This window comes from Malus sylvestris, chromosome 3 (genome assembly GCF_916048215.2).
Source record: "Malus sylvestris chromosome 3, drMalSylv7.2, whole genome shotgun sequence".
Lineage (NCBI taxonomy): Eukaryota > Viridiplantae > Streptophyta > Magnoliopsida > Rosales > Rosaceae > Malus > Malus sylvestris.
The window spans coordinates 299,955-311,426 of record NC_062262.1 but is presented as its reverse complement, the minus strand read 5'-3'; the positions used below and the strand labels follow the sequence as shown (position 1 = coordinate 311,426).

The 11,472-nt window shown below is 36.2% G+C and overlaps 2 protein-coding genes and 1 pseudogene across 3 annotated transcripts; 1 reads left to right on the top strand and 2 right to left on the bottom strand.

Moving 5' to 3' along the window:
* Positions 1-1,108: 1,108 nt before the first annotated feature.
* Positions 1,109-1,649, bottom strand: LOC126614279 (arabinogalactan protein 13-like). Its single transcript, XM_050281862.1, has one exon. The coding sequence runs from the start codon at positions 1,529-1,531 to the stop codon at positions 1,349-1,351; it is 183 nt and encodes a 60-aa protein (XP_050137819.1). The 5' UTR covers positions 1,532-1,649; the 3' UTR covers positions 1,109-1,348.
* Positions 1,109-5,940, bottom strand: LOC126614273 (uncharacterized; annotated as a pseudogene).
* A 2,990-nt stretch (positions 5,941-8,930) lies between these two features.
* Positions 8,931-11,395, top strand: LOC126614275 (uncharacterized). Of its 2 annotated transcripts, none has more exons than XM_050281858.1 (6): positions 8,931-9,265; positions 9,482-9,532; positions 9,644-9,860; positions 10,387-10,672; positions 10,784-10,861; positions 11,122-11,395. In XM_050281858.1, the coding sequence occupies exons 3-6, from the start codon at positions 9,646-9,648 to the stop codon at positions 11,170-11,172; spliced, it is 630 nt and encodes a 209-aa protein (XP_050137815.1). In that variant the 5' UTR covers positions 8,931-9,265; positions 9,482-9,532; positions 9,644-9,645; the 3' UTR covers positions 11,173-11,395. The 2 variants fall into 2 exon arrangements, with proteins under 2 accessions (XP_050137815.1, XP_050137816.1); XM_050281859.1 differs by having other exon boundaries at positions 8,933-9,078.
* Positions 11,396-11,472: the final 77 nt, after the last annotated feature.

Genomic DNA, 11,472 nt, shown 5'->3' with positions numbered 1-11,472 from the left:
GAGATATACAACTCGACGTATGTAAGTTGTTCTATATTTCTTAAATCGTTTTTCGAGATCATGTTTTTGACTCCCTCACCCATAATACCCTCTGTTTTGCATTATATTTATACGAAAATTCATGTAAAAATATAAGATTTTTAGGTATCACGTCATTTCATTCATTCTCTGGCATTAAATGGATATGACCCACAAAATGAAGAATTTCATTTGGACCACGGCCAAGTTAATACAATCCTTGGTTATTCTGAATAGTCCTTCCTCCTCCTAGACTCGAGGAGCAATGAAACTCACAAGCCACAAACTTGCAAGGATCAAAGCACTTGGTTTTGACAACCACCACGTGACGGCTCAATAGTTGGGGGTGAATTTCAGGTTCGTATTCCACATGGCACGTTTTGAGTTAGATTTTTGACGCTGGTGAATTGTATGATAGTGGTCAGGGGAGGCTAAAATGCCTAATCTTTCCGGCCTCCAAAAGGATTGACTATTGTGGCAAAGCCACCATCTATTCCTTTTTTTTTTTTAAATAATACATTTGGTTTTGATTTTTTGGTAAGCCTCCTTGTCGAGGACTTTATGCAATTGGAATGTCATAATAATAAATTATCGGTAATATCTCAAACGAATCACATGTGATTATATATGATAAGTTTGTAATACGGTCATCTCGATATCCTAGTTGCCTCAGGAATCTTCAACACTCGACTATGCAAATGGCCTTAAGCATTATTGCAGAGGCCCTACAAAACCATGCCCAGTTCACCATTACAATCACGCAACTCCAGTGGAGTAGAACATGCCAAGCTTAGGTAGCTACAGCTCATCATAACCCTTCTCTTGTCACCACAAATTGCCAACAAATTTACTAGGTCCACTCTTTCTAATTATCTTTATTTCTTTCTTTTCTTTCAGATTTTTTGCTTTCAAAATGCGATGCTTTAAACTACAGGAAGGAAAATCTAATTCAAGTGCAAGAATCAAACACAGTATCCTAACCAAAGGACCTAGCTCACATATGTTTTTTTCTCCAAGTATAGAAAAGTTTCATACGAATTCCTGGATTAAATCCAATGATGAGACATTAATCTGAAATACCACAACAAAATAGAAGAATGAATTTTTTTAGTACAAATGAATCACTGATACAATCATAGAGAAAATACAAGGACATCAAATGTCAACCCATGATCCCTTTATTGGCCTAAAATTGAACCATCCTCACATTCTCACTAAAAATAATTATACATCATATAATACAAATCCACCAACAAAAAGATCAACCACACCCATACAATTCCATCAACAATAAATAATTAAATTAAAACCTGAAATTTAAAAATCATGCTTAGAAGAAGAAGCCAAAAGCCAAAGCTGCTAGAGAAGCAAAGAAAGTGGGGGCAAATGTGAAGGCATCAGATGTTGGGCTTGGAGCTGGAGCGTCAGCTGCAGCTACTTGTTGAATGCCTGAGAAGGCCACCATCATAACCACCAACAAAGCAACAAAAAGATTCATCTTCATTGCCTCCATTTCTTGATTTCTAAGTAAATAATTTGGACTTTAGAAAAATGAAAGGGAGAAAGAAAGAAAGAAACTTGATTGCTTATATTGCAGTAGAGGAAGTGTAAGGACAATGGTGTGGGTTGTAGGCTATATATACACCCTCAGAGAGAGGAGAGAGAAAGAGAGAGACTAGAGAGAGAGAGATATTCAATTTTTCAATTTTCAAAGGCTGCTGAACTGCCAAAATTCCCCAAAGTGAACGTTAGGGGGGTTGATGAAGTTGACACTTGACAGAGTGGCTTTGGCATTGTTGCCACACAACTGTCACTTTGCCTCAGGGTCCCCCTACATTTGCTGTCTTCTAAAAGAATCTTAACTATTGTTTTGCCTTTTTTATATGTTTTTTTCACTTCCATTTTACTAATTAAATTCGTTAAAGCATGTTTAGTTGTTTACTTACTTGAATCAATAAAGTCATGAATCGATAAAGTTAAAAGTTGGAGAGAGAGAGAGAGAGCCAACTTGTATGGGATCAGCTCGCTTTCTTCTAATCAATCTAATTCTTAATTTTTTCTGGTAATGAACTTACTTCATGGAGATCACATACTTTTTTATTATATAAATATCAGCAAAGAAATGAATGAGAAGTTAGGAATTGGATTCAATATAACATAGTATAAGTTGTAACTTGATAAGCAAACAAATGAATGAGTCATGGTGGTTGAGTTTACCATTCATTAGGTGAATGTTTTGCTTTTCTTGTGGGGTTTATTATGAGATTTGGTAGGAAATGAGAGGTGATGATGAGCTGGTTGTATGATAATGTTATGTTTGTTTAACAACATGAGTACTACAGTGGATTATTATATGCACTTGTGCTGCCTTTATTTACATAACATACTATTATGGATATGTAGCTGTATCGTAAGTAATGTTAATTGTATTTTCACAATCTCCTTTTCTTCTTCTGCACTTTTTATTTTATTTTTTGTCCTTAATTCTTTTTCAATTTATTCAATCTAAAAGCTAGAAAGATAAAAAATAAAAAATAAAAAATAAAAAAATAAAAACCCCTCAAAAAATGCATAGAAAGAAATTAAAAGGAGTGCGAAAATCAACTCCCTAAATTTTAGCTTAAAATCCAGATGAAAGGGAAACTGGAACTGCTTGTGGTCTCTGCAATGGACAATAGTAGTGGGAAAGCTGGCTTAGAAACTTTGAAATGAGATGGGTCACCTAACTTACCTGCTGGGTTGGCGTGTTGTCCATATCAGATTCATTCTGTATCTACACAGTTTTGAATGAGGGATGGTACCAATTAAAGTCTAACTGAACCAAATGTGAATCAAATCAAACATGGAAAATTGATCTAATTATTTAAGACTGAATATAGGAGGAAAATCTGCATTCCTAATTTTAACAAATCATTACATGTTATATTATAAAAACAATGTATTAATGTAAAATATGTAAATTAATTAAAGTCTGAGTCGGCAAATTTTGATCATATAATCACGAAAAATTCTCTTGTATATGTGAATGGGTCAAAAGAAATAGATATTGAGCTATGGTCATCATATTATCACGAGCACTAGTCTATTGCATCAGTGCTATCTAAGCTACAACTCTTTTGCATATGGCAAATGATATACAGCTACGCTTAATATTTGCTTTGAAACTGAAAGGAGATTTTTAGAATTAAACCAACTGGGCCAATCTATAATAAACGAATGAGAATAAAACAATTTTTGTTACTCTCTCTTATGCATCTACCTAGTCTTTCATTATCTATATCATGTCTAAGTAAAAAAAAAATACTCAGTCTTTACTATGTTGAAGGAGAATATGAGTTTAAATTTCATAAATGATTATACACGAAGAAAAATATAGCAAAAGAAAATTTTCTTGAATTCGCAAATAATGAATGTAGCTGCTAGAGATTAAAAACATAAGGAGTTATGCAAATCTCAGGGACCATTTTATCTAAAAAGCCATATACTAATATGTGACTTGCCAAGAATGAAGAGTTGAAAAGACATGCAAAGTTGTAAAATAAAAACGTACATAAAATAGGATTTACAGTGATATTCTAAACCACTTTAACTTAAGAGAGGGTGGTTCAAACATAAGACTAGGAGGTACAAACCATCCAACCATTTCCAGTTGCCTATCCTTTTGAGTTTCTTGCATATCTGCCTGGTTTTCTTCTGTGGGTGACTAGTACTGTTTGACGACATCGGGATCAATTTGCACTTTCCTCTCTACCAAATTGCTTTAGCTTGCAAGGTAACCATTTATTAAAATATAGACTCAGATCTTCCATTTATACTCCAACGCCTCGCAAATCAATGCTATGCAGTTTTTCGCTTCCAATCGATAATTCAACACTGCACATCAGCAAGTTAAACAAGACACTTTTTTTGGTGATGCAAGTTAAACAAGACTACATGGAACAAAAAAAAAGTAAATACGATGTACTCTGGGGTACATCCTAATTTAAGTGTGAATTACCTGATATGAAATCATCTGCGTACTCCTCATTGATTTTTCCATGGGCCATTGCACCCACCTGATAGAGCATAAATAAGTAGTAGTCATGGTCATTTCAAAATTTTAAGATAAATAGAGCAGCAAGTAGTGCAGTCCTAAAATCATAAGCAATTCAGATTCTCAAACATACCACAAAAACAAGACCCTGATCATCAACACCGGCAGAATTAACGTACTTATCTATGTCAACCACCTTCTCTGCACTATAAGAGAGACCTGCAAATATCCCAATTACAATCAGTAACCTCAGAACTTAGGCTACATAGAGAGAGAGAGAGAGAGAGAGAGAGAGAGAGAGAGAGAGAGAGAGAGAGAGAGAGATCAAATACTCGCCTACCACACGAGAGTTGATAGGTAAACGTCGAGTTACAGGTTCCTCAATGACACGCATAAGTACTTCATTTGTATCTTCCGTCCGTATGCATTTCTCGTTTAGTAACTCCACTTCAGAAATTGAAGATTCAAAAGACAAATCAATCAATAAGTTCTTCATGATCGATCAAGAAGTATTTTAGAAAGACGTTAATGTAGGATGATCGAATATGTCAGAAATGGAATATAGAACAATTGTTAACTTACACATAACTCCACAAAAGCGTTTACAGGTTCTTGGTATACGAACGTGCGATTTAATTTCAAATAACACTCCTTCATCAGTTTTCAATTACACAGCTCGTACCATACCAGCTTTATTCAGTTTGCTATCCAATATCTCACGGAGAGCCTGCAGAATAATATGTTACATTCATGGAGAGCCATAAACTATAATATAAGAATAGAGAATTGTTATTAGTGCACTCTAAAATGGTCTTTCTCCCTCCTTTAAATTTTGGATAGTGCTATTTACACATCCATTTTTACTTCCAACACAAACTTGTTAATTTTGTCATTGATCTTTTTCAATTCGTTCGACCTGACAACCGAAAATTAAGAAAGAGTGTAAGAAGTAAAAATTAATATGTGGATATCACTAGGTAAATTTTTTTCACTAATGAAGACTGTAGTTGCCGATAACAGTTCCCTAAGAATATAAGCATGAATTAATACAGACATCTTAGCAACACTACATGATCATCCATTGCTAAAATTAATATTTAAAAAAAAAATGCTAAAACTAATATTTCCCACAAGAGAATAAAAAAAATAAAAAAATAAAAAATAAACCGTAAAAATTTTGGTTGCATTCGGTAGCAAGCTGTATGTTAATCACAATCCAATACCCAAATTTATTGTTAAAGTTATAACTTAGAATTGGGATTAAACTTTCCACTCAAAAACTTTGAAAATAATTCATGTTAATATATTGTTCGAGCTAGGTTGAAACTAGGAGCTTTGATTTCTAAAAATATAATTAATTTCTTATATATAAACACCAACAAATCACAAACCTGGTAAACTATTGCAGGCCTAAAATCATCCAGATTCTTGTTCTGCTTGAGAAGAAAATCACGGTCGTCATCCGAATCCAGAATCTTCCACCTCTGAAACATAAGAAACGTTAAGCTGTATGCATATCAAATGAAGATTTCTTTTTTCTTTTTTGGAAGTGTATGTACCTTATGGACGAAACCCTTTGTGAGAGAAGCGTCTCGCAGAATGAATATTATTGGGCGGGACTTCATCGTATTCGGCTGATGATCGTGAACTTGTTTTTTGTTGTTGTTCAGTAAGTTCAACTCCATTGTACTTGTAGAATTGTCTTCCCTCTTCCGCTTTGCCATGCCCTACTTACGCTTTTGTACTTTGTAGACAAGTGTGGCAGTATTTAGAGAACTTTGCAATATAGTGATGGGGGCTTCTTAGATAAATGAAAACCCTAAATCTGAAAGAAATTACCAACAAATTACCTCCTTGCCGTCTCCCTTCTCCCTTCTCCCTTCCCCCTAAACTCCTTTTCTTATTGTTTTCCTAAAAGATAAACATTGGGACTACTAATAAGCCCGGTTGACGAGGCCAGACGTTGCAGCTGGCATGCTTGGTGGGAAAGGTGGGTTTTGGTGGCCGCGGCACTAGGGTACTGTTGGGTTGTTGTTGTGCTACACAATAAGCAGTCTAATTTGCTATTGAATTCATCATTTAAGAAATTCAAACCTAAAACCTCTTACTTTTAAACCGTAGTATTGAGTGATATTGTTGGGTTATTATTGGAACTAGGGCTTTGTATTCTAATAAAGAATACGAGACAAATAAGTCCAGTCGTATGGTAGGAACCAGGATCCTCTCCTGAGCAATTCCCTAGGGATCTTAGGGATCCCGCAATCTTGTCCGTTCATCGTATATCGTGCGGTCAGAAATCATTTAAAATTTAAATTTTAAAATTCAAATATAAATAGTACCTAACGAAAACTGACCGTACGATATAAAATGAATGGACAAGATTGAAGGATCCCTAGGATGCCTAGGGAATTGCTCAGGAGAGGATCCTAGTTCGTATGGTAGGATATCCGGTCCTAAAAGTAAAGCATGCCTATATAGATAGGAGTAGGAGTAGGAAGGAAAGCATGCGTGTATAGATAGGAGTAGGAGTAGGAGTAGGATCCCCATTGGATTTGGGATGTTGGATGATGATAAATGATATGCTGATGAGATAGGCCATGTGTGCCCCAAAGCCATCAGGCTATCTTCAATCGATGACTGGTCCATTAACTTGTTTTAACCATTTGACCTTTAAAGATCCTTCAAGATATTAATATTTTAATGAACAGTACATGGCCATATTTGTTTCCGTCTCCAACCAAGAGCCAAAGGGCTAGAAGGCTCGTTTTAGCCCTGTCACAAAAAATCATCTTCAACCGAGGGCCATAGGGCCAAACATAATTTATTATTTAAATTTAAAAATTATGACAACTTAAATTTAAAAACAACAAGTTAAATTTAAAAACTACAACTTATATTTAAAAACTATAACTACAATTTAAAAATGACAAATTAAATTTAAAAACTACAAATTAAATTTGAAAACAACATTAACTTAAATTTAAAAACTACAATAACTTAAATTTAATATCTATAATCAACATCATCTTCACCATCCGCCATTGTAGGAGTATAGTCAGAGGTAAACAACTGCCGTCGGCTCATAATTTCTTTTTTTTTTCCCTATCAAAATAGGCCTTACTCATTGGAGTGTAATTCGAAGTGTTCCTTTCCATATTCTTATCATCCATCTCTTCTTGTATTTGTTTGACCCGTTCTTCATGCCTACATTTCCTTTCTTCCGCCTCAAGGGCATTTTGCTCCGCCAATAATCGCAATGAGGCCGCCACTTCATGTTGAGCGGCGTAATCATCATTTGCCTTGCCCTTTTCCTTCAACCTTCGCGCCTTATTTCGTCCCATAGCCCTAGGTATGGAACCTTCACCAGAAGACAGATTTTTTACCCTTGTTTGTTGAATGGTTGGAGATCCATCTTCATTCATATTTGCAGTTGAGGATGTAGTTCCAAACACCGGCGTAGGAGCTCTCTGTGGTGGATCTTCAAATAACACCCACCCTTTACAAATTTCCCAACAATTGTGAAATTGAAAGGGTTTCGAGTTGCTCTCCATATACAATTCATCTACTTGGCGTACCTAGAAAAAAATTAAAGAAAATTAATTTATGAAATTAAATGTAATATAATTAAATATTTAAAATAAATTGTGAAAACACTTACTTTGTCGTAGTAATTAGCGCCGTTTTCATGTCTACTTGCCGCTGCTAACAATGCTTGATGCAATTTGTTCAAATTTGGATGAAGATGTTTCTTCCATCTTGAAGAACAACTCTCGTGGTTTCGAATATTCACAGGAGTGGTGCCTTCATAGAACTCTAAGTATTTTTTGGACACACGAGTCAAAACACTGTCATTTGTTTGACAATTCCCCCTTACACTATCTTCTGACACCCATCTATAAACCTTGCAAAGAACTTCATATTCTTTTTGTGTCCAAGCCCTACCTTTCATTGCAGACGAGGTCATTTGAAAATTATTGAAAAAATTAAAGGATAGATTTTTGAAAGAGGAAGGAAAATATGAGAATTGAAATGGTGTGGGAATGGTGAAAATTTTATGAGGAAAGGTGCATGAATGGTTTAGGTATTTATAGGAAAAAAAATAGAATTTTTGAGAATTTAAAAAAAAAAAAAAAAGGCCCCAAAAACATAAAAATAAAAAATAAAAAAATTGAATCCAACAGTAACTAGTGCCAGCGAGCAATGGCTAGCTGACGTCAACTAGCCGTTGGATTCAAAATTCTTTTTAAGAATTCCTGTCGGTTATAACCGACAGGAATAAGCGGTTTTCTGGCCAGCCCTCCAACCTTCCAGCCCTTTCCGATTTCGTGGGGCCCTTTTAGATTCCACAGCCCTCTGGCCTAGCCCTCGGTTTGAGACAGTTTTCGGGCTATTTTCGGCTCTTTGGACCTTCGGTTGGAGATGGCCTCAACTCACTATCATATGCCTTATAATGTGAGAGTAGCCTACATGAAACTCACCGCAACGTGACGTTTTGATTTAATAATATATTGTTATGTGGAAAAAAACTTATACATAGCAATACATTATTGGACAAGGAACGCCATGTTGGTAACCCATTCTATGTAAATCATTCACCTCAATTCCATATAAGTCATTCTCTTTTAATATGAGAAATTCTTTTGTGAGGGTCATGGGTGTGGTGTAACCGTGTTAGATGGGAGGACACAAAATAAAGCCCGTTGAACCTGACAAAATCAAGGGGTACGGGTGTAAACCGGTTACAGGGAAGTACTTCTCTTTCCGTAGGGTGACAAAGGGTTGAAAGGTCAGACGGTTGGAGGGAAACCCATCTGACCCTCCATTTGACATCCGACGGTCAAAATCGTTTTCGACATGTACAAGTGTAACAAGGAGAACAGAGATTAGTGATTGGAGGAGTGCAACAAAAACAAAGGGAAAATAGGGTGAAAAAGCGAATGAGAAACAGAGGCTCTGATAGAGGAAGAGGAGGAAGAGAGAGAGACTCACAGCAGTTTTGAGTAAAGATAACAAAGAAAAGCGGCGAGGTTTGATCACTAAGCGTTTCAAAGACAAAAACGAACACACAACCCACAACCCACATATCAATCACATCATCACTCCTACCTGTTAATTTTATTTATTTATTTTTCCAATTATTCTGGAGAAAAAGTGAGGCCAAAGTTGTTCACTTTTTTTCCAGTTTCTGCTGCTGCTCGGCTGCCATCACACTATGTAATTAAGTCTTCTTCTTCAAATATCTCTTCTTCTGATTGTATAATCTTCATGGCTGTTCGGTCTGTTCGGTTTCCAATTGGGTTCCTTTGTTTTTTTTGCCTTTTATTTCTTCTGACACTTTCTCAGCAACCAAACAGAGCAAAGGATGACTATAATGTTGTTTTTATTCGATTTATTTGTTTATGGGGTCGTCGTAACTCCACTGAAATGCAGGGCTGTCTGAGGAAAAGTGCATTTTTTACGGTTATCTCCATAGATCTTGAGGTTAGTTTTCAGTTCTCTACATGCTGGGAAAATTATCTTCCACTTTCTCGTGGTTTCTATTGTTTTCTGCGTGGAATTCCAGATGGGTAATCTCTAAATTTATGGTTGCAGAGATGGAAAAGGAAGGGAAAACCTCTAAAGCCACAGAGTCGGACTTTTTGCTGCAATGGGGGAACAGAAAGAGGCCTAGATATTCAAAGTTGAATAAGGACGCAAGCTTGAGCAACAACAACAAATCGTCGGACTGTTTGAGGAAGAAGAAAATCACTTCTCGGGCCACCGATAAAGAGTCTCCGGCTCCTCATCCACTGCCCAATCGCATGGACAAGTAAGAAACATTGATGGTTTAATTTGAACACGGTGCAAAAATGTCGACTTTTAAAAATTGAAGTATGCTAGATATTTTGTTATTAAAGTGGTTTGAAGCACCTGTTGTTGAACTAAGAGCTTACTTGTTTATCTTCCGTTTTGGATTCTCTGAAAATTTTGAAAGATCCCTTCTCAAAAATAAAGAAATGGGAAAATGGAAGTGAGTTTTTACTCATCCATTTTCTCCTCATGCACACTCTTTCTGACATTTAGATTGAATAAACGAGAATCAAGGGACATGAACAACAGCAGAAAATGGTTGTGCGAAACTTCAATGAGAAAATTCTGGTTAATACCTTGATTGGTTAGTGGTAAATAAATTGAACAATCCTAGAATCATATGACACTTGTAAAGTTAGTGTTTTGATGACATTGTTAGGTCTGAGATTCGTTACTTTTAAGTTTGCAAAATTCTCAATCAAAAAGTCTACGTGGGAAGTGGAATAGAGGTAACATTTTACCAAGTGGTTGTGTTTTGATTGCAGGAGTTCAGCTTCGCCAATGAATAGTAGGAAGCTATTTGTTACTTCACCGGAGAAGGAAGATCGGTACTACACAACAAGGGGTTCATTAGGGTTGGACGAGAATGGGAAGGTGTTAGGATTAGATTATCCTGGTCCTGCAAGGGATGACAAAGGAAGCCATGCTTGGCCAAGGTTATTTCTATCATTGTCTAGTAAAGAAAAGGAAGAGGATTTCATGGCTATGAAAGGGTGTAAGCTACCTCAAAGGCCCAAGAAAAGAGCAAAATTGCTCCAGAAAAGCCTACTTGTAAGTTGCTCATGAGTGCTCATGAGAGAGAGAGGGAGAGAGAGTGTTTGTTTTTGTTTTTGTTTTTTTTTGTTTGTGAGGTGTTTGTTTTATTCTCACTTCCTTGTGCAGTTGATTATGCCCGGTGTATGGTTATCGGATTTGTGCCAGGAGCGGTATGAAGTGAGGGAGAAGAAGACTTCAAAGAAGGTATTCTCGTCTCTCTTGCGTTAATTCTCAGTTACGTCGTAACTACATTGTTCCATCCTAAATGCTTGGCTTGCTGGGATGAGAAGAAAACAAATTTGGATTTGGAATCTCAGATTGCTTTTAAATGTTCGAGACCTCAAAATCCTGTAACAAATCGAAATGTCATGTGATATTTTCTCTCCAGTATATTTTCCTAAGAACAGTTCTGTTAGGTCTAACTAATCAAATCTGTAACTGTTTGGGATTCCATTACGATGCAGAGACCCAGAGGATTGAAGGCCATGGGAGGTATCGATGGCGAATCAGAATGAGGGAAACATGTGAACAAAGGGCAAGAAGATGCAACGATTTTTGAGTAGTTAGGACTCGCGTATGGTAAAAGAAAAATTGAAAGAAACAGCGTGATCTCTCTTCCTTTGGTTTGTCTATGTATTGCTAACAACTTGATTCGAGCATATTGCTAACAACTTCATTCGAGCAACAGTCTAATTAACTTAAAACTCTTGGAACTCTTGGAAAGGGGATTCGTTCAAACTTGATTGCAGAAAGAAGCACATTTCTTTACCCAACTTCGCAAAAGCCCAATTCTTACGATGGTAACTTCAATCTTT

What these genes read in the sequence shown, in the direction of transcription:
- LOC126614279 (XM_050281862.1), bottom strand. Translation starts at nt 1,531, where the DNA reads ATGGAGGCAATGAAGATGAATCTTTTTGTTGCTTTGTTGGTGGTTATG.
- LOC126614275 (XM_050281858.1), top strand. Translation starts at nt 9,646, where the DNA reads ATGGAAAAGGAAGGGAAAACCTCTAAAGCCACAGAGTCGGACTTTTTG. An exon ending in CTGCCCAATCGCATGGACAA is followed by an intron (nt 9,861 to 10,386) that starts GTAAGAAACATT and finishes TTTTGATTGCAG; the next exon opens with GAGTTCAGCTTCGCCAATGA. An exon ending in AGAAGAAGACTTCAAAGAAG is followed by an intron (nt 10,862 to 11,121) that starts GTATTCTCGTCT and finishes ATTACGATGCAG; the next exon opens with AGACCCAGAGGATTGAAGGC.